This window comes from Strix uralensis, chromosome 21, assembly GCF_047716275.1.
Source record: "Strix uralensis isolate ZFMK-TIS-50842 chromosome 21, bStrUra1, whole genome shotgun sequence".
In the NCBI taxonomy this organism is placed as follows: domain Eukaryota; kingdom Metazoa; phylum Chordata; class Aves; order Strigiformes; family Strigidae; genus Strix; species Strix uralensis.
The window spans coordinates 7,110,479-7,132,629 of NC_133992.1; the positions used below are offsets into that span (position 1 = coordinate 7,110,479).

Sequence of the window (22,151 nt, forward strand, 5' to 3'; positions counted from 1 at the left end):
TCAGAGCACAATGATTTGTTTTTATTGGGAATATTTGCTTCCTGCCACCAGGATGCATGTGCAGCAGCAGAGAAATGTACAGGGGTTCGAGACCTTGTGCACCATGTGAGGCAGAAAAGGCTTGTTAAGAGGGGTATGTATTACCCAGACATCTGTTGAGGCTGTGTAAATGAGAAGTGGCCAAGAGCAAACTGCTGAACCTGCAGTCCTGCCCACCTTCCACATGTGGTGGGCCCTGCGTCCCCCGTGGAGAGCAGAGCGCTCCGCGCCAAACCTCACCAAACAGCCTGGCCTAAGGCCACGTCTGTGCTGGGGCAGGACTTACTGGCACAGAAGCTGCTACCCAAGCTGGGCAAGAGCTCAGAGCATCAGTCTGAGCTGGTGTTTGAACCCATGCTTTGTGCATGCAGGCACTCAGGGAGGTCTCTGTAACACCATCTCTGAGGACAGAGGGGTTAAGGGAACAGCTTTAGTGCTTAGGACAGGTGGAAGGGGAATTTATTTTCTGTTCATTGTGTTTTCCCACTGTGATCTTAGTAAAACTCTGTGTTGCCCTCAGAGGAGGAAGGAGGCACTGAACAGAGGCTTTCTCCTGCCTTGTCCTCCATAGGGGTGCTCCGCTGCGTGCTGCTGTTGCCTGGAGCAGCCCTTGGCACTTGGGGACAGTGGCATGGCAGAGGAGCTCGCGGGGGTTTGTCACCCTGCGATATGCTGGCCCCAGTCTCTCCTCTCCAACATGACACCCTTCAGACGACACCGCAGAGCAGCGGTATTCTGCCACGGGGTGCCTCAAAGCCACTCTGCTCATTTCCAGAGCTTTCTGCAAACACCAACTAATCCAGGCTGCGCCCGGCTCGGCAGCAGTGGACAGCAGGAAACAGCTGAAAGAAAACACCCCCAAAGCAGTCACGGCACATTCCCCGAATAGCAACGGCCATTCTGTGGCCAGAGAAAGGCCACAAACAGAGGGGGAGAAATTCAGTCTGTGGCCCTGGGAGCGTTTTCAGGCATCAGCAGCATGTGAACGCAGATACCGCGCTTGGGAGAAAGCTCTGTCCGCACACTGCAAGCCCCCAGTTTTGTGTGAGCATCTCAGTCTCTCCAGAAGTCCCAGAGCTTTCTGTCCGGCTCTCTACGGGGTAAGCAATTCCTGTCAGCTTCTCTGGGCACGTCCCTCTGCATCTTGCCACGGTGAGACTGAGATGGAAAAGCCACACCTGCTGCTGGCTGGGAGCTGCCAAACATCAGCCATGAGTGTCCTTGCTGGGACAGGCAGGCTCCTGCCTGCAGTGAGACTCCTCGGCACGGACCTGCATCCCGTGGCGTGAGACGAGGCAGCGCTGGGAGCGCTGAACGCTTCAACGCTTCGGTGGCTTCACGTCACCCCTGAGATTTTGACTTCCAAGTTACACTGCCTGGCAGGCACCTGCCTCCTGTCCTCCTTATGGGAGAGGGAACCTAAGGGACCTCCCTCCCCACAGACCCACACGGCTGGGCAGGAGGAGGGCGGCTGCTTTATAACCTTCTTCTGCTATCACCCACATCTGCTGACCAAGGGACTTCATGGGACCCTCATGATTTTCCCTTCTTGATTCACAGGGTATTCATGAGCAAGGGGAAAGGGCACATCTTCCCCTTCCCAATTCCAAATGCAGTTGGGCCAGAAAACCTTCTTTCCTTCAATAAACCCCTTCCTTAAGGGTTAGTCTGGGTGCTTTCCCCATCCCACCCTTAGCAGGAGCAAGACAAACCTGCGTCTGCACCCCCTTCCCACTCCACAGGGAGACGTGCCCCTTCTCTCTGATGACTTCCCTGCCCTATTTCAATAGCACAAGGACTTTCTCAAGGCTGCACTGAGCGTCCTTGGGGTGCAGGTGGCCTCCCTGGCAACATACCACGTGCCCACACACATACACTCACACTCGCACACGCACCACCTGGTCCAGCCAGGGAAACCAGCAGAGAGCAGGACGAGGGGGTTTGACTGGTTGGTGTCACTGGGTGTTACCAGTATGGGGTGGTGGCGAGGAGGATCTGCAGAGCCATGGAGAAGCAGGGCAGCTGTGCCACGCTGTAGGCCACGGAGCGCGTGGGCGCCTTCAGCTGCAGGAGGTAGGCGATGGTGTGGACGATGCGCCCCGCGCAGAAGATGAAGAAGTGGATCCTGGCCACTGTGGGACTGGGATCCAGCAGGGAGTAGATAGCTCCAAGGAAGAGGAAGGGAAAGATGTTCTCCATGTCATTGCGGTGGGCCCTGAAAAAGGAGATAAGGTTGCTCCTCCTTTCCACCAGGCTGCGTCCCATCTCTTCTAGCCAGAGTGCCCACCCCTGGGTGCTGCTGGCCCTCTCCTCTGTTGGATGGGGCAGATGCAGCCCCCAAAAGTGTCAGATCCCTCCTACACACACAGGCAGCAGGATTTTGCAGACGGTGTCTCTCTCTTGGGATGCTGTGCTCCCAAAACTTGCCCTCTGTGGCTGGGATGCCTTTACCGTGATAGATGACAGCTAGAGGGTTAGAGCTTTTAAATAAACAAAGCAAAACAAAGACCCCGCGAAGCTGCGAAAAGCTCAAAGCTGGTGCCGTGTCAGCACGGCACGGCCCCAGATGCGGCAACGTTACACAATAACAAGGCGGTTTCCTGACCGCAGTTTTTCCAGAGGAGAAATTCTCAGGATGGGAGGGTTTGTGGCTTCGCCCCTCTCTGTAAGTACATTCAAAGGGGGCTGGGGAGGAGCACCCTGAGCTCCCCCTGCACCCCCACGCTGTGCCAGCAGCACCTGCTTAATTGCAGTCAGGCTGGAGGGGCTGCTGTGGCCGTGTGACGGCCCAAACCCTGCGCCTGCCTGGGTGTCACAACATCACCTGCCACCACCAGCACCACACCGCTACCGAAACAGGGTCTGATCATGCCGTAGGCGTAGGCTGTGTCCCTTCTCACCCAGGTACCATCCTCTGAAGGAGGGAAACTCATCCCCAAAGCAGCGAGGCTGTCCTTGCCCTCCCACCGCCTCCCCCTCTCCTTCTTTTGTTCCCCTGCGATGCAAGAGCTGCTTTCTGCAGCAGAGCCCCATCCCCGTGTTTCTATGACGGGACTCTCAGGTCATGCCCCGGTCAGTGGGGATGGATCTAGGCTGGAGAGTGACCCAGGCACGAGGCTCAGTTGCCTTTTCTCTGCTATCTCTGAAAGTTTGAGAGGTAGAGATGAAGCCTTGATAATAACCACCCTTGCTTTCCCATTCCTGAGCTCCAGGACATTTAAAAGTTCACAAAGCCTGTAAGTGATTTTCTCCCTGAAGCAAAGACCAAGATGCCTGTGCTGTTCTTCTGTGCAAGCTGAGAAGTGGCTGGGAAGTTTTAGGACACTCAGTCACAGCTCATTAGTGCAGACACAGGCTGGGATAGACCCAGCCGAAACCTGACTTTGGAAAAGAAAGTGGGCTGTGTTTTAAGCCCCCCTCTTCCATCCCTGGAGTCAGGTCTATGGTGCAGGAGATGTCCCAGTGTTTGCCTCAACAACTGCCTCACCAAACACTGATTTCTTCAGGCCAAGGTTTGCCAAAAGCTTCTCCATCAAAAATTTTCAACACCAAGTGCCCTGGTTTTTTGGAGGGTGACTGTCCCCAGACAGGATCAGTCTCTGAGCAATGGAGCAGGAGCTGTGGGGGAGGGCTCCAGTCCCCCAGCTTGCCCCGACCTACTTCCCCTTGCTGGGATGCCTGGGGATGGAGACATGAGCAGAGACTCTGAGACCAGCAGCTGCTTTCCATCACCAGATCACACAAAATGACCTGTGTGCTGAATGTCAGTCCCTGCCAGTGTCCCTTGCTGCCCCCTTCCCATGCCAGAGCCCAGGCCACGCACCGGCTCAGCAGGGCCAGGGCACTTTCAGGTAAATATTGCACCTAAGCTATTTCCAACCCCAGCTCTGTTGAAGCATGAAGGAGATGCACAGCCTGTTGTTCCCAGAAAAGAGGGTTTCAACACCCTATTATCCCCATAACAGGCAGGAGAGCAAAGGGTTTTCTCCTACCTGCTCTTTCCACCTCCATGGGGAGCAGTCCCTAGCTTAAGGGCCATGTCCCCAAGCAAGTAGGGGAAGAACATGGCCAGAATCCTGCTGGAAACCCTATTTCAGCTGCTCTCTGGGTGTGATTTTGGAACAGCATGGAGGAATTGGCCTAGAAATGACACTAAAATGAGTCCTGCTGTTGTAGCAGTGGTGCCAGGAGGACTCGGTGGGGATGAGCTGATCAGAGCCTGGACATGGAGGAGACATATTCCCTGCCAAAGCCGGGAGCGTGGAGGGGAGCTGTGGGAAGCCCTCTGATCCTTCTGGCCAGACGGTCCCTGGGCAGAGCCAGTCCCTTCCCAGACACAAGGACAGGCTCTCCCACCCCCAGCCCCTTCCCTTCCCAGCTCAGGGTCCGTCCCGCTTGCGTTCCCAAGCCAGGATCACCTCTGTGGGTACCACCACAAATCCCTCCCACAGCCCAGCCAGGACTGCAGGGATGAACATGCTTTGGTTTGGTGCCAGCTGTGCTGGGAGAGGGCAGTTGCCAGACACCCACCGCCTCGCCCCGTGGCAGCCCTCTCTGAACAAGCCCCCGAGGACTCAGAGGTTCAACAGTGCTGGGAGGACAAATGGAAGAATGGAGAGGAGAAAGGGAAGAAAAAGCTTCGATGCAGCCGGGGGCCTCTCTAAGAGGCAAGGGGGGAACCTCCCTCCTGGCGGCCACTTGCTGTCCCCTGCTCTGCCCCTGTCCTGCACAGACCCCAGCAGCCTGGCCATGGCTCTGCTCCCCTCCCGTTAACACCCAAGAAGAAAACCCAGCATCACCCTTGTTCAGGGGAAACACCTTGGGTTTAATCTGTCTTCCCCAAAGCTGTGAACAGATCAGCAAGGACTGACTCTGAGTGCTTTAACTGCACAGTTGGATCCCAGACTTCCCCAGGTCTTTGATGCAGCTCTGGTTATTTATTTTATGGAAGTTTGTCTTTTCTGACTAATCAAAAGAAGATTATGATTATTATTGCTACTATTATTTTCTTTTTCCTAGCAAGGAAACAGCTTGTTTGCCATAGTCCTCCCTCTGGAAGCCTGGGGATTAGTTTTTTAAAGGAAATCTTGCAGGCTGCAAGAGGTGAGCGTTGTGGTCCCCCACCCACAGCAGAGCTGGAGGCCGAGGGCTCAGTGACAGCAGGGCACGGCTCCAGCCCCTTTCCTACACATCACCAGTGATCCAGCCCAACACTCGGGGCACCTCCTTCTGCATAAGGGGGACAGCAAACCAAGCCTGGGGCTGAATAACCTCACGTTTAACCTCCGAGGAACTGTGAGTTCCATGGAAGACAGTGAGGATTCAGAGTTTGCCCAATTAGAGAGGCAGAAGTTACTGCAATCGTGTCCAGCCTCTTCCTAAATCTCCAAAAAGGGCAGCCACATCCAGCACTGGGACGAGTCACACAGTTCCCTGTGCAGGGGGATCTGGGGGGATTTGGGGTCCTGTTGGAGCAGGGCATGAGGAGCCTTTGCGTGTGGGTACAGTACAAGCCCTCAGGGGCTTGTGAGATTTTGAGCATCTAGGAATGAGTTTAATTGTGTCAGGGTGGGCTGTTGTAGCCAAAGGTGGGTCCCTCCACATGTCCTTGCTCCAGCACACACCATGCTCCCATTAAAGATTAAACTGCTCTAGCCTGCAGGGTCCCACAGTGAGCTCCAGGCATTCAACCCACTTAGGTAATTACTTAACTAATGAGCCCTTTAGCTTCCCACTGTTTCTTTGCCAGCAGCTGCCAGGGTTCACCCTGTGGCGCAGGGGACATGCCAGCACCGCCGTGTACTCACCTGCGGCACCGCTCCACATCGGGGTCCTCGCGGTAGTACTGCAGCCCCCCGTTGCGCAGCGCATCCTCCGGGTTTGCAAACGCCTGCAAGAGAGAGTTCCCATAATATACATTCTTATGATGTTTTCAGGAACTTCACAGGTAGAAGCTTTGCCCCTAATCTTTAAGACCAGTGGGGATTCCCTCCTCCCCCAGTTTCTCACCACCCTTCACAAACACAAGAGCAACTGCACTTCCATGTGCATGGTCCTGGGGGTTAAACCCGGCACCTCCCGACAGGTTTTCCTTATCTTCTGCAAAACCCAACTCTGGTCACTGTGCAGGTTCCAAACTGGGGGCTTCAAGGGAGCTCCGGCCTGATCCCAGTCCACCTCTCCCCGTGAAACCCATTGAAATGAGACTTTGCCAACCACCAAATGAGTTCACTGCTGGCACAGGGCTTGCAGACACCGAGTGCGGCATCCAAAAGATAACTGGGACTGACAGATTAGTTCACCCTACCGAGAAAGAATATTCCCTGGCTGGCTTTTTGACAGCGATACTATGTGACTGAAACCAGCCCCAGGGAAATCGGATCCTACACTAATAAACTTACAAATAAAAATGATTTATAGGAGCTCCCCACCTATGCTCAGAAGCTGTTCTTCAGGGACCTGGTTACATGCAACAGCTTCACTTTGCAGCCTGGAAAGGACCCTGGTGCTTTCTTTAATCACGTTACAAGCCCAGACTGTCCCAGGGCTGGAGCATCATTTAGAAACATAAGGGGAAAAGACAAATCATCAGCTACAATGATGTTACAGTACAGGGATATCTCTTTGTATTTTATCTGAAAGAAGAAATCTCTCCCTCCTGCTCCACTGATGCAGTCAGAAACTCCTCAAATACTTTAAAACAGATTTTACAGACAGCTGATTTTGCCACAAGTTCAATTTGGGTTGCGGGTGATAAAAGCTCCAGTTAACCCTGTCTCCTGACAGCAGCTGGAGCTCCTGGGCCTCCCTGTATTTTCCCCTGCATCCAAGAACCATTTCCTCCAGCTATTGTTTTTATTCCCCAAGACTTTCTGCTCTCCTGGAGCATTCACATAGCCATTCAGTCTCTGAAAGCTCAAAAGCTTTCTGCTACATTGCAAGAAAGACCATTGCAATGATTTCTTCTTAAACTCTTTCCCCCCCCACTCCTTTTCTTCCAGACACAGCAAATTAACTGTAAACAGTCTCTTTCCAGAAGCAGTTCACCTGCATGCCATTTTAGATCTAAAATTACTATTTAGATTAGAATTCAGAAGTTATAAACATCAAGCTACAGATGGTAGAAACAAACAAAAAGAGCCAAAGAGAAGTGAGATACGTATCTGCTGCAGCTATGAAACATATTTTGCTTTCAACTTAAGTCAAAGAAAACTCAGCTTGCTTCAGGAAAACTTTGTTGGCCTTTACAGGAATAAAAGAAGAAATAGAAACCACAGAAACCCAAGGAAAAAGCCAGAAATGGAGAAGGAAATGGAAACTCGATCTTACCTTCTTTCTGAGTCTCACTTGTCCCGTAATGATAGCAACAACATACATTTTTAAAATCAAGATTGTGCTGTAGAACGTAAAAGACATAAACACTTGGTTTTCCATCATTTTGGGGGAAGGTGCCGCTCGGTCGCCTGCAGCACTCGCAGCCAGCGGTGATCTTGCTTGGGCTGTGAGAGGGCTCTGCGGGAGAGGGGGCAGGAACAGACACATTTAAACACATCACAGGTCTCCGCTGTTTCTTCGGCAAAAGCCCACAGCCCCTGTACACCCCTTGAGGCTGCCGCAGCAGAGCTGCCGGTGAGCGAAGCCCAGACGGGGATGCGGAGCGGGCTGCTTCTTCTTCTCACACCCTGCTGCCACCAGCTCCCTGGGGATGCGATGCCCCATGCTGGGATACAGCCCCCTCGACCGTGTGGGCCACAGCAAGGCTCAGCCTGGCCACAGCTAGACCTCTTGCCTTCCTAAAACAACCCACCACGATCCCCCCATCCCACCTCCCCTCCTGTTTGTGCCCAGAGGGACGGAGCTGCACAGAGCATCCCTCGCCCAGCCGGGCACTGCTCACCCACGGACACGGCCTGATCAGCCCTGGGAAGAAGAAGGAGTTAGGAAGAAGGTAGGCACCTACCTCAGCTGCATCCAGCCCTGTGCTCCTGCGCTCCCTCCGTCCCCGATCCCACAGCCCACCCCTCCGTGGCACCGCTCCCAGTACTCCCCAGTCCCGCCCAGTGTGGGCTGAGCTCTCTCCTGGCAGAGGCAGTCAGCCCTCCTCTACACAACCACCTGCCGAGGGATGGGGCACAGGGGACAGAGCTGTCCTTTGGCCCACCAGCGCCCATCACCCGGGGGCCTGGGCTGCCCTTGCAACCCCCCGGCTGGGAGCAGAGCTCCCAGAGTGACCAGTCTGGAAGCACAACCAGGCAGGTTGTGAACTGCAAAGCCCCAAACCTGCAAATAAACACCAGCCTGCCTGGCCCCAAAGATGGCTCGTCCTGGTTTTCTCCAGGAGGGTGAATCAGGACAGTCGGGTGTAATTTTGTCCTCGGTCTAGAAAGTAGCTTTTGAATTTGGAGCTGGCTTTTCCCCAGCCATCAGTGGTGAAGAAGAGTGGGATCTAAGCCTCTGCAGGCAGCTGGGCTGCTCTTCCAATGCAAACCTTTAACTCCTTCCCCAGCTCTGGCCCCAGTGCTGGCAGCAGCAAACCTCCAGCAAGCCGACAGCGTGGAGGCTGATAACTCTCCAAGTTTATTAGTGTTGAAGGGCTGGATTTGGGGTTTGGTTCCTTTACACAGAAAAAAAAAAATACTTATTTTAGGCAAATGGAAACCATCGGAGATTGAGTGGAAAATAAACACTTTGAGGATGTGAGCAGTTTTTTAATTAACTGACATGTTAAAATAAAAAAGTTTGTTTCAAGCCACAAAAAAAGTCCTCAAAAACAATGAATGGAGTGTGACAGTTTGCAATTTATAAAACCATCTATCGAAACATTAGTCCCTCTAGAACCAGTTTTGTTCTTCAGGGCTTTTTAAAAATTTTTAGTGTCCATTTAGCTAAACTAATCCCCTCCTTTCCAAGAGGGTCCAGAGTAACCAGACATGAGCATTGCACTCAGCCCAGGACCAGGCTCCAGTCCCATCACTACAGACCCTGTTGCACAAGGACAGGTTTGTCCCCAGCAAAGGGATGCTGGTGGCACCCCCCTCCCTGGGGAGAACAGGCTACAGGAGCCTTTTTCCTGGGGGGCTGGTGTGAATTTAAGGCAGCCTCGTGCTCTGGGCACAGTGGCCCTGAGCCCAGGCGATACAGAGGTACTGTTGTACCAGCACAAGTCAGGTTATGTGGACAGACCCAGAAGGTTGGCTCCTGCTGGGGGAGCAAACTAAGAAGGAAAACAGTCACCTCTCCATCTGGGCAGCATCATCCCACCAGCCCTGACCAAAGGCCAAGGGATGCCCCAGGCCAGACCCCCACTCTGCCCCTGCAGAAGGGAGGATTAAACCATTTCTGGTAATCCCAGCAAACGGTCAGTGCGGAGTCACACCAGGGCAGTTTTCCCACCAGGATCAGCACTGCATGAGAGGTTTTGCTCCTGCCATGCTCAGCAAGGGCTGAGCTCTTCCTGTGCCTGCCCAGAGCAGTCACACTCCATCCTGCCTGGCTCCAGACCCCTGCAACTGCCCCCAGCCTGGCAGGGCAGAGCTCAGAGCCAGAAAGACCCTTCAAGCACACGATCTCCCTCCCGGCATGGAGATCTGCAAGTTCTTTACATTTGCCTCAATCTGCTGTTCTGCCCTGATGCTGCAAACCCAAAGATGCCGTACCGCTCATCCTGATGCACTGGGATGCACTGGCTCAGCCCCGGGACATCCGAATGTGCAGAGAGCCTTTGAAAACCCCAAACACTCGATTTCAAGGGAGAGGTACCTGCAGCTGGTCACCACCACCCTGGCGTCAGGGCAGCTACAGAACAAGTCCCGGCACAGCCCAGCGTGGAGCTCCGCAGCCCAGCAGTGAACACCTCCGACAGGCTGGGAATGGGGACAGCAGGACATGCGGCAGCCACGTAGATTCAAACACTGCAGTAAGGGTGTTCACCCTGGACCCCAGCTTTTGGTGTCGCCAAACTGCATCCAACCCTTCTCACATCTCCCTGGAGCTCAGCAGAGTATTATAAACACCATAATGCCAAGCATAAGCAGTTGATGGCAAAGCCACATCCCAAACACTGCTCCCTCTCCCCTCCATAGCTGACAGGGAGCAAACCCATAGCGGAGAAGCCCTTGGTGCCCAGGGACTGGGGTGATGCAAGGGCCAGACCAGCTCTGCGGCAGGGATGACACTGTCTCCAGCAGCCCCTTCCCCAGCTCTCCCAGGAGCCTGGGGCTAGGGCAGGCGGCCAGACCCCTCACCAACACATCACACTCCATGGAGTTGCTCCAGTTTTTACCAGACGAGGATCCAGCCCACAGGCTCTTCAGGAGTGAGATGTTTTTCCTTCATGCACCTTCTTCCCCTCCCAAGGCAGCCAGCACACCTCACCGAGAAGCAGGAATATGCACGAGCTTGGTACCACCTGCAGACAAGTCAGGACTTCTCCTGCTAGCCAGACAGACTTTCTCCTCAGCATTATTCAAGCATTGGCAGGAAGCCCTGGACAATTTGCACCAGCAACTGGCACAAATTTAAATTGAATGGAGTCATCAAGAAGCAGAGTTTGTTTAGGCGTTAAGCCCCTGAGGCAGACCCAGGCATGGGTGTTGTATGTGCTAGGCAGGCTCCGTGGTGTATAAAAACCATGTGGGCAAAGAAAGCTGTTTTTTCCATGTGTTTGTGAATTTCCAACCCTTTCACTATTACACAGAGTTGAACCTCAGTGGGGAGGGCTGGTGTCTGTCTGCACAGCACCTGCATGGATGGGGACGAGAGGCAGGAGCTGCCTGTAAAGGCAGGTGTAATGCTCCTGGGATCCCAGTTCCCACTTGATTTCTCAAGTTTAGGGGTCTCACGCCAGGTAGGACACATCCGCAGTCCCGCCTTCCTGGCTTTCCTGACCCAAGGCTACGCAGCTGCCAGGAGCATGTTCAACCATCCCATTAATCCAGGCGGAAGCAAGCCATTAATATTAATGATCTGATCCTCCTCCATGGATCACATCCTGCTAGGACAGAGCCATTGCTTGAGTGAGACCAGGTCCTAAGGGCAGTATGTCTTTAAACTACAAGCTGTGCCTTAAAGCCTTTAGCACAAGAGGTCTCAAACCAGGACAAGACCTACCCAAAACCAACACTTCTAGGAAAAAATACTGCATTTTTTTGAGAAATGATTAATAAGAATCAGGGTCAGGCTTTGAAAGATTTAGTCATCAGGTAGGCTGACCCCAGGAGCTGTGGGGAAAAGATGGAGGGTTTTGCTGGAGGAGGAACTGAACTGCAGCACACAGAAGGAATGAAAAATTCATGGGAGATGCTTGAGAAAAGTATTTAAAAATAGAAGCCTCAAATAACAATCCTGCTTTGGAAAGATTACGGAATAAAAATCACCCTCAGTTCCCACATGGGTTGTTATTTATTTGACCAGCTGAATTACACTACAGTATTATAACTACATGTTTTTCCACTATTGCTATGCTGGGGAATTTCCTTGTGGCAGCTACAGGAGAGGGTTGGTTGTGTAATAAATCCATGTCAATGGAGCTCAGACACGTATGCTGGGGTGGCACGGCCTGGGCTCCAACCTGATCTCAAAGGGCAGCAGACGCTGTGTGCAATTACAGCTCAGATTCCCCAAAATTTTCCCAAACAAGCAATTACATCCTACAGCCTGGGCTGGGCAAAGAGCCTGAGGGGACGGCTCTAGCCTGGAGGAGACAGGCAGGCGGGTGGCACTCCTCCAGCGTGCTCCCACATGCTGGTGGAGAAGGTGCAGGGCCCAGCTGGGATTTTGCCTGTCCTGGTCCCACAGCTCAGCCCATGGCTCCAAGCAGTGCTGAGCCACATTCCCGGCTTGTTCCGATGCTGCTGTGGGCGCCAGTGCCCTCCCTCCCTGCCATTTCTTCCTGCTGCTACCGGCACAAAGCCTTGGAGCGTGCAGACATGCCCTGCCCCAGTGATCACTTGCCCTTGGCTGCACCCAGCCCTGGGAAATCCGGCTGCCCACGGGAGGTTGCGCTGCGCTGGCTCATCAAACACAGCTATGATTTCAAGTAAAGGCATGAGTGGTTTAGCTATTTATTAAAGAGAAAGGCACTCCACCTGCGTTCACTCCTTAGCCTGCATGAAAAGTCACATCACCGTGACGCACCTTCTCCCTCAGATGAATGAAATCCCGCTGCTCCACCTGCAGCTCTCCATCCCCCAGCTCCTGGGCTCCTCACTGCTCTCTGCAGTGTGCAGGATGGCAGAAGATATGGCAAAGTTGCTCAGCAGCAAAACCACCAGCATTAGCATCTCCTGAAACAAACGGGATGCTTCAGCCTTTGGCAAACTCAGGCAGATTTTGCCTGGTTTGCATTTTAAAGTGACTGTACTGGCTGGAGCTATCTGAGAGGCCTCAGGCATCAGACTCTCCCAAATAGTCCTTCACACTCAGAACACCAGACGCCTGCAGCAGGAGAAAGCCAGCACGAGAGGCCCGGGGAAGGGGCAGGGGTGCGGCAGCTCCAGGTCTCAGGCAGAGAAGAGTGGAGGAAGCTGCTGTTCCTCAGCCAGCCCCAGGACAGGGACCAGGCCCAGGGCCAAGTGAGAGGCAGTAGCATGACATCCTGCCTTCTCCTTCCAGCTCCATCCACCGTCCTTTACTGCCTGCTCCCTGGCTGCTGCCCAGCTCTCAACCACTCTGCTTCCCCGAAGTGTCGTACTCACCCTGGCTGCAGGGGAGTCACTGTGTCCCCTGCTGCTGTGACAGCAAGGAGACACTGGAAGTGAGGCCATTGGGCTGCGAGCATGTGGGAGGCAGATTATTTTCTCTTATCCTGAGCCTCACATGGATTCACGCCTGGGCTTTCTCTTAGATGAAGGAATTCCTTGGCAGTGCTGCTCTGTGCCTTCAGGGATGAAACCCAGCTGGGAGAGGGGCTGAGGGGCCGAGGGCAGTTATTTCTCCTCTCCCATGCTTTCTCCCTCTGTCCCAGCTGGTTTAAACACTGGCTTTAGGCAGAGCTGCACCTGCCACCGCTGCCACAGGGCAAAGGTGGGAGGCACGGGTCAGGGCTTGGGGTGTGCAGGAAGCAGGCATCTTTCTCACTTAGCCACACCACAGCAACTCGTGATGTGTTTCTCTTCCCAAGAACCAGATCCCATCAGCTGTAAACAACAGGCAAAAGCCATTTATGTTATTGCCCAAAAAGAGGGAGTTTCCCCACCAGACTGGGAGAAAAGAGAAACAAATCCTGCTGCCAAAAATTTCAGAACTGGGAAACATTTCCCAGGCTTCAAGCATTTGCAAAGCTACAAAGTAAATACAGATTCCCTAGAGGGATGCTCTTGAGCAAGAGCAAAGGTAAAGGATGCTGCGTGGTCCTGCCTCCACGTGCTGTGTTACAGAGAAAGGGGAATCAGGGCATGTTTTACAGCATTAAGAGCACTGGCTCACTAACAGGGCTGGGAGAGAAAGCAGATGTGGTCCCAGCTTTCAGCCTTATGAAGACCTGACATGCAACAGCAGATGAGCAGCTTCAAGGAGAAAAGTAGAAAACAAACCAAGATGGCCTTTCTCTTCTTCAGTGCCTGACCAAGGGCTGTGATCTCCTGCTGTGTGGATCTGCAGGGCTCTGCTCACCCTCTGAAGTGCAATGGGGTGCCCAGCTTAAGAACAGGGACTTATTTTAGCAGGTAGTACCTCTCAGCTTCTGGGATGTTAACCCCTCCCTGAAACCCAGTAAGAACTTCAGAGCTCACCATTTTAAAGCACTGTAAGGCCCATTTTCAACAGAAAGGCATTTTCAAGTTGTTACAGAGGTATGGAAACGTAGCACAAGAAGGAATGGAAAGGTGAGTGCTCACTGCCTGTCCCTGACCCCAGCAGAGAGTGGCTGTACCATGCTGGCAAGACCAACTCTAAGGAGAGCCTTCCTTCATGGCCTTGCTGTAGAGCTTCATCTACCACAAAGCTTTCCAAAACACAGAGCCTATTTTTAAAACCCCAAGCTCTCTGCACCCCCTCTATTACCCCTAGACTAAACAGCAGCAATTCCTCCCACCCTTCCTTATAGGTCATGTTTTCTAAATCTCTTTATCACACATGTTGATCTCCTAAATGCTCTCACTTCTCAGAGCAAGGCTCTTGGCAGGAGTATAGCTGGGCTTCCTAGAGCAGCAGCCCAGGGCCTCCTTCTCACGAGACCTGACTCAAGCAGAAGTCAGAGCTTTTCAGCAGTTTGAGGTTTTCTGAGTTGAGTCACTTGTCAGCCCATAGCTATGCTCCAGATGCATGTGAAAACTTTCCCTTTCCCTGAACAGGGTGGTGCACAACATGTCTTTCGGGCTTGCTTCAGCATCTCAGCAGCCCCAAGAAAAGTGGTTCAGGTCTCAACTCTGATGTTATTAATAAACACCCTCCACAAGCAATACTAAAAACACCCTCCCCATAATCAGCCTGGAAAACAGTAATTTAGCTGCCTTATTTACAGCCCCCTTTGCCTGGGAGATTTTTATTGTGGTGTTGTCTCAGCTGCCCTCTTGCTCACACAGCATGACCCAGGCCGCAGTCATGTCCTGAGGCAGCAGAGCGGGAGATAAGGAGAAGGGAATGAAGCTCGCAGGCCCCTGCCTGGATGTCAGAGCAGGGATTACATACCCCACACAACACAACATCTATCATACTTGAAAGTTAAAAAATCAGTACATATTTCCCAAATGCACAGTGAGGAAAGGGAAGAGGATGTAGGACTTCCCAGAGTGACTCTCCCAGCTTTATCAAGACCAGAATTTGCCCTGAATTGTTCAAGGAAGTAGAGAAACCTCTCCATGCTACTCCACAGACAGTAATACTTGGGCTAACTATCCTAAGGTTTCTTCCCCGCCTGAATGATCCATCAGCAGAGCTCCAGGAACCTGCCCAGGTCCCACACTTTGATTACTCTCCTGATCTGCAGGCTGTGCTCTCATGTCCATGATGTGTGCCCAGAAATCTCCATGCTGTGTTTATGCAATCCTGACTGCTCTACACAGCCCTCCACGAGGAGATACGTGCTCATTACAAATATTTACAAAGCAGCAGAACGCATCTCTCTAGCACAGCACATTTCTGTTAACAGTGCCACCAGCTCAGCCAAATCTGAACAAGAAGGGCTGCCCCGTTAGCAGGAGAGGAGCTGGATCCAGGTGGGAAGGCAGCTGTGGAAAGGGTGTAGGGACAGAAGGCTACGGGATGGTACGGCCACATTAGCAGGGCTAGAGCTGTCCCACAAGGAGAATTAGGTAACAGAAAGGGGTAGGGAGCTGCGATGCACTATGCCACGCTGGGGGAAGTTTGTGTGTGTGCTTGCTGGTGGAAGGGAGCTGCTGCTCTTCAACAGGAGCAGGGAGCCTGCGGGTTGCACCAGTGGGACACACCGTGGTTTCAAGGTAGCATGTGCCCCTGTGGAGCTAGCGATGGACAGAGGCTCTCTGGCCCCACACACCCTGGTTCATCCAGTCTTCAGAAGTCAGTGATTAACTTAAGCTCTGAATCACAAGGCTTAATTATCTTTCTTGCAAATTTGTTGTCATACATGATGGTAATGCTTGATAATTACATGCATCGAGTCACTGTCCAAACTGTTAAAATTAAATTACTTCCTGGGACAATAAGTTCCATCATGAAACACGATTTAAATTAAGATGATGATAATAATAATCTTTTTATGGGAGCTTCTTCCCCTCTTGTTCATGTCACAGAGAGACACGCAGAGGGTTAGGAAGAACAGCAGTTCTTGCTCAGCTTTGTCTAGCATACTCCTCCTTTGATACATGTCTGTGAAATCACCTCTTACTCAGCTTTACCACAGTCCCATTCGCTTTCATCTCTCTTCAAAGGAGATTCCTCCATGCTTTTGATTATCCCAGTCATACTTTCTTATTTCCCTCCAACACTGAAGCAAGCAGATGACCAGCACATGACTGCCAACTCCTTTCACCCCTTCCACTCCAACCATCCTTCGGCCTCCTAAGAGCTCATTTTTCTTTTAAACACCAGAGTCCTCACTGAGGGGTCTAGGATGACTCTACACCGAGTTATTTAGTACTCTGGAGGGGCTACTCCCAAACTGAAGGAATTCCAGCTATGTTCTTACAGAAGACAGCCCTGGGACACTCACTCTGCAGCTATCCTGCAATAGATCTGGTTTGTTCATCTCTGTTCCTTCAGGGCCTTTCTGTATCCTCCAGCACAGTCTCCTCTCTCACTCTGCTATTAGCATGGACTTAACATTGTCCTTTGTAAAGCACGTCTGTTCTCCTGTTTTCAACTCATTCCAGCTCACTGTTGGCCACAGGGTTCCCAGCTTTCAAACACACATTTTAACAATAGCTGGAAACAAAAGCCCTGCATGCAATCTTTTGTTTTAGCAGAGTACATTTTTCTTCCTGTTAGATAACATATCTCCTGGAAAAAGAATCTAACATTTTCAGATTCCTTCCTGACTCTCTATTCTTATTTAACATTGATGAATTTGTACAGGAATTATTCTTTCCAGGTCATTCAGATTAAGATGCGAGGCATAAATTAACAGGTCCTCATAGAGCACTTCAGCTGGACATTGCAGAAGTGAAAGAATTAAATACCTCTCAGCTGGTCCTGCTTAGAGGGACAATTTCTGAACACTGAGACCTAGTGACAACTCTTCATTGATCTGTTTTCAGTAAGTGTGTCAGCTGTCCTTCCTCAGGAACAAATACACACATGCCTCCTCCAATGCACAGGAGAAACAACCTATATTGGCCGGACAAGCCTGGGAACTGGAGCGAGGGGACTGGGAAAGCCACCCAGCATGCTCGATGGTGCTCACCACAAAGGGATGAGAGCAGAGCTGATGGCTACAGCCTCTCTGTGAGACTTAACTGCCCAAGAGCTCTTTCACATCCAACCTACAAAAACACCAAAAGGAGCTCCTGTACAGTGTGATGCTATTCCACTCACACTGCAGCACTCAAGTCAGTTAGTAAGCAGACTTCAGTAAGTGCCCGTTTGCAGTCACTCAAGTTCATGTTCCTAACCTACAAAGTCCTCCCCAAACTCTCAGTACAAGTAGATAATTTTAAAATTTGCTCCTGGATTTATTTTTTTTTCTTTCAGTAACACAAACCAACCAATCCAGAAAGAACCTAGAAAAAAACAAGATGACATTTTTCTATCAGCTGAACGGAGTGGTTGGGTGAATTCATTTTGCATCAAGTTAGCACGAAGCAGAGGTTACACCCACAGTACAGGAGTGACCAGCATGGGTAGGGCAGAGCCCTGCCCCAGGTGTAAAGGACAAACACAGGGAGGCTGTAGAGAACACAGTCCTCCCTGGAAAATGGGCCTGAGACTGTCAACTCCAAAAGGCCACATGGAACAGGACCACCTCAGGCCCTACAAAGCCATTTTTCTCCAGCTGGCTGCTTAAGTCCACTATTGTTTAGCGGAAACAGCTGCACAATAGCTTGTCATCTCAGGGTTTCACTCTGCATTGGAGTCCTGGTCTAAGAGATGCTACCCTGGGTGATTTCTTCACAGTTGTTCTCAGCACCAGAGGCAGAAGAGACAGCACGCAGGTCAGAGATGGACTAGAAAGCTCCTGATGGCAAGTCACCAAACAGGAGAGACACCGTGGCTGTCCCACAGAGATGGACAGACATGGTGCAGTTTCCAGGAAGCTTCCTCACTGTGGTCTCCAGAGAAATCACCACATCCCTCCTTGCTCAGGAGACCTCACCACTGGTGCAAGGTTTGCTGGCTGCTGGTGCCTGTTGTTCTCTGGTTACAGATCCCCTCTGAGGCTCTCCAACAAACCAGGAGCCTGAGGAGGCACTGCTGTCCTTTAGGCTTCACTGACAAACTCTCTGGTGCTCTTCTCTCACCTTGCAACCAGCTGGAAAGTGCTGAGCCCAGCTCCATAGCCTCCGCAACCCTCCAAGGGCAGCCAGTCAGACCTGGCCTGTCTGAACAAATGGGGAAACTATTACAGCAGCAAATTGTTGCTTTCTCCTGGTGAACCTACTTGTTCCTCAACGTCAACTGCTAAAGCTGATTCAAACCAGGCAGAGGTCTTTATTCAAGCGTGAGTTGGAGACAGAGGAGCAGGAATAACAGAGGCGCCAGTCAGAATAGCTGCTTTGCAAGACTAATTTTAGTGACCTGTATTTATGGCTCTTCCACAGGAGATGGGTGAAAGAGCAGGGTGTTTAGTTTTGCAAACCCCAAGCCAAACAGAGCGTTTGATTGTAGTCCAACCCAAAACCTACTGAGTGCTTTTAAATCCTCTTCCACCTAAGGGTCCCAAAGAGTCGGATGGGGATGTCTGCCTAGTAACACCACCTTTCATACTTTGTGTGAAATACAAGCCACTCACCACATCAGAGACCATGACTGGAGCGATGGCACAGCGTTACTCATGCCCTATAATCCTCTTCCTGTAACAACCCTCCCCCGCCATGTAAGCATAGTGTTTTCTTATTTCATCAAGTTTAATCCCTTTCACACAGTTTTTATCCCTAAATTATTATTTGCAACAGAATTCAAGTTTTAAGATAGAATATGGGCTAAAGTTTTCCTATTATTTCTTGTTCTCTCAATGAGAACTATTGCCACACATAGCAGACAGGCTCACACTGGAGAATTACTCCACTCCAGCTGCTTCCAAGCCAGCCTGGAGAACAAAACCAGAAAGCAGGGCCTAGGCCCAGACTGGAGCCCAGTCAAAGCCAAACAGGAACAGTCTCCAGTTTCAGATTCTGGGCTCAATTTTTAAAAGAATGGAAAAAACAAAGGCAGGATTGAGGTGGGTGAAATTCAACTCTCACAGCATCCCCATCTTACCAATGAGGAACCTACAGCACAAGGTTTTTGCTTACTTGCAAATTTGTTGTCACACATGACAGTAATGCTTGATAATTACATGTGTGAGCTCCAGTCTCCAAACTGTTAAAATTAAATTACTTCCTGGGACAATAAGTTCCATAATGATACACAATTTAAATTAAGATGATAATAACAATCATTTTTTGAGATCTCCTTCCCCTCTTGTTCATGTCATGGTGTGACATGCAGGGGATTAGGAAGAACAAATGATGTGACTTATCCAGTGTTGCTCAGAGCTGGGTGACAGCACCTTGGCTTGACCCCTGGAGTCCAACTGCAGTCCCCAGATCTAATCACTAAACCACAGAGGATGTCTGCACCAGGAGTGTTTAGTTTACAAGTCAAAACAGAGTCTAACTGCCAGCATGCAAGTGCAACCCGATAGCCCATCCACTGGGTCTATCACTACCACTTCATACATTATTCATCTCGATCTTGCACAACACAGGCCTTGAAATCAGAACCCAGAGGCAATTAGGTAGGAGCAGAGCCAGCTCTGCAGCAGCGAGGGGTGAAAAGGCGAGGCTGGTAAAGCACGGGTCCTGCACCCTGCTTTGCTTTCCTCAGTTGCCCCGAGGGTGCCTCTCTCAGCTGCCAGCCCAGGCGGATTTGCATGGTCCATAGGTGACTGCTGCCTATTTGCACCTGGCTTTGGGTGGTACCACTGCACCCTGAGCTGCTGTATCCTCTCACCACCCAACAGCAGACACCAAGCTAGCACATAAAACACCCACCTGAGCCCCAGTTTCCTTGCAGCACTGGTATTTAAACACTTAACAGCAATTTTCTCCAAGCTATACCTTAACCTCTTCACTCCTGGCACCAGAACCTACATGAGCTTGGAGCACATCTACGCCATGAAAGTCCGATTTAGAAATGGACGCCTGTTAAGATCACCCAGCTACAGATTAAAAAACTGTTCTACTCAAAGCCTGTCACTATGGCAGTCTTGGCATCTCCTGTTCATATGAACAGAAACTTCTCATTTTTCCCAAAGCCAAAGGGCTGCCTCCCTCCATCCGTTCTCCCTCTGGAGCACACAGCAGTCTGTGGAGGAGCAGAGCCAGTTTGGCTGCTGGGCTCTTAAAAAACTCCCTGTGCTTGTTCTGAGAAAGACCTTCTCCATCCATCATTGCTTGATGGAGTTGGTATGACTGAAAGGTCAAACGGGTTTCAGCACCAGGTCTCACCCTATAAAGAGCAGAGAAGTGCCCTTTATAGATAAGTCACTTGGCACTTATCTATAAAACATCACCTTTCAAGGAAGTTCCCACGGGAGGCAAGAAATGTGAGACGGCAGCTTCCCTCACCCACACCAACACTGTAGATCAAGCATGGCTTTAAAAAACCTGCTCTCCCCTACCTTTCACTCCTATCCCTACCAGGTAACATGACCTGTGTAGCTCCACCTGCTGAAAACTACTTGATACCAGATTAAAAATCCCATTTATCTCCCTCTGCAGAGACTGTCAGCCTTCACCGTGGCCAAAGGGCGTCAGCAGCACTGATAAGCCTTGCTTGATCCGCAGCTGCTGTACGTTGCTCTGGGTAGGTGCTGTACCAGTGCAGACCAGGTAAAGCTCTGGTCTGGACCACCACTGCATTGCATCCAAACACTGGCAGGTCCTTAGGGCTGGTTATTCATTCTGCTTGTACAGCACAGCGAGACTCAGGTCTCTGACTGCAGTACAGGCTCAGGCAAAAGGGCTTTAAGGTCGGGCATCTGGATGGGAAATGTTTTCCTCTTGTTCTAGGGAAGAACTTCTCAATTGCAATTTCTAGAGACAGCAACCAGAGCAAAAAAATCCTTACTGGTACATGAGAATTTTACAAGGGTTCAGACATGGTCAAAGGAATTATTTCACACAGGCAGATTTATTTGGACAGGTATATGATGTTCCACTTCACCCAAATCCCAAGCTCATCCGTACTTTTCCTTGTTGGACTGTCCCTCTTCACACAGCACAGCAGCACACACTGACCCAAGGGACTCTGTGATTTTGTACCCTAGACAAGGATTTTTAAGACTGTCCAAAGATTTGTAAAGATTTCAGAGACAGAACAAATTGCTAAACCCTTTGTTACTAACTACCATGCTAAGAAGAATTTTCATCATCCGCAAACCTCAATTTTCCTACCTGCAAGAGAAGGATGACAGTCTCCTGACTCCCTGGGTGTTGCTAGGATTAGACAATGTTTGCTCAACATTAATGTAGATTTTGGTGTCTTGTGTTATTGCTACTGCCACATTATAGAAAGGGCAACGAACACATTCCAGTGAGTCAGAGCCTTTCCACAGCATTAGCGTAGTCATCGGAGCTTAGCCAGGCTCTGTATTTGGATAAAGCCCACCACAATCCCACCCTGAAAAGATCCCAATGTACGTCAGAGTGACAGCCCTTTCCTGTCACTGCCTCATCTCTATGTTTAGGATAAGGAGCACTTGGAAGATGATTCTGAAATTGAGGCAGGGAAAGAAAACAAACCCAAACCACACATACAGGGGGGAAAAAAAAAAAAGGGTAAAAATAAACCCAACTCCCCGCAGAAAAAACCTGAGCATTACAGAGTCTCTAGCCAGAGTCAGAAGGTAGGGAGAGATGATTTGTGTTTAGGTAGAAATTAAACTGAATATAGGGAAAAACGAGTCTCCCATTTCTTCTCCAGTTAGAAACCTTCAGCAAGAACCTCTTGCCAGCCAAGCACCTCCTGTAAAACAGCAGTTATGTTACCAAACCTCTTTTGTAGGACACTTGGAAATATTAAGGATCTTACACATTCTCCAACAAAAATACAGACTTTTTCTGGGAAAAGCACTGACTCGTTGACCCTACAATTCTTACCTGGAAACCTCTCGCACTCCATAAACTCAAGGCAGGGCTTCAACACTGATCCCTAGCACCCTGTCCCCTGGCTGGAGACATGTTTCTCGGCTCACCAGCCAACTGTGAGGTATGCTGCCTTGTCATCAGAAAGTCACGCTAACCAGTCATATCCCAAATTCTCCAGGCTCTCTGCCATGGAGCTGCGAGCTCAAAGTCCTGAGAACGCTGACTTTAAACCAACAACGTACAAATCAAACTGTGGGTGGGTGACAGAAAATTTCAACGCACCGAACAGAGTAAGGCCAGGCAAAGCTCTCATCTGGGACTTCTCATCCTTGGTGTTAAGTACTTCATTTCTGCGTCCCTTATCTCTCCTTTTGCAAAACACTGACCCTATCTTCACTACCTCCCCTA

At 50.8% G+C, this 22,151-nt stretch overlaps 1 protein-coding gene across 2 annotated transcripts; it reads right to left on the reverse strand.

Moving 5' to 3' along the window:
• PTGES (prostaglandin E synthase) lies at positions 1-21,797 on the reverse strand. 2 transcript variants are annotated; one of them, XM_074891683.1, is made up of 4 exons: positions 21,756-21,797; positions 7,369-7,435; positions 5,847-5,929; positions 1-2,254 (listed from the first exon to the last, which is right to left on the reverse strand). In XM_074891683.1, exons 2-4 carry the CDS (start codon positions 7,414-7,416, stop codon positions 2,005-2,007), a joined length of 381 nt encoding a protein of 126 aa, XP_074747784.1. In that variant the 5' UTR covers positions 7,417-7,435; positions 21,756-21,797; the 3' UTR covers positions 1-2,004. The 2 variants fall into 2 exon arrangements, with proteins under 2 accessions (XP_074747784.1, XP_074747783.1); XM_074891682.1 differs by lacking the exon at positions 21,756-21,797 and adding an exon at positions 8,000-8,038 and having other exon boundaries at positions 7,369-7,551.
• Positions 21,798-22,151: the final 354 nt, after the last annotated feature.

Bases quoted from the DNA above. Each gene is read 5' to 3' on its own strand.
- PTGES (XM_074891682.1), bottom strand. From the start codon at position 7,476: ATGATGGAAAACCAAGTGTTTATGTCTTTTACGTTCTACAGCACAATC. The intron at 5,930-7,368 runs GTAAGATCGAGT...TCTCTCTTGCAG, and splicing joins AAGTGAGACTCAGAAAGAAG to GCGTTTGCAAACCCGGAGGA. The intron at 2,255-5,846 runs GTGAGTACACGG...CTCCTTTTTCAG, and splicing joins GATGTGGAGCGGTGCCGCAG to GGCCCACCGCAATGACATGG.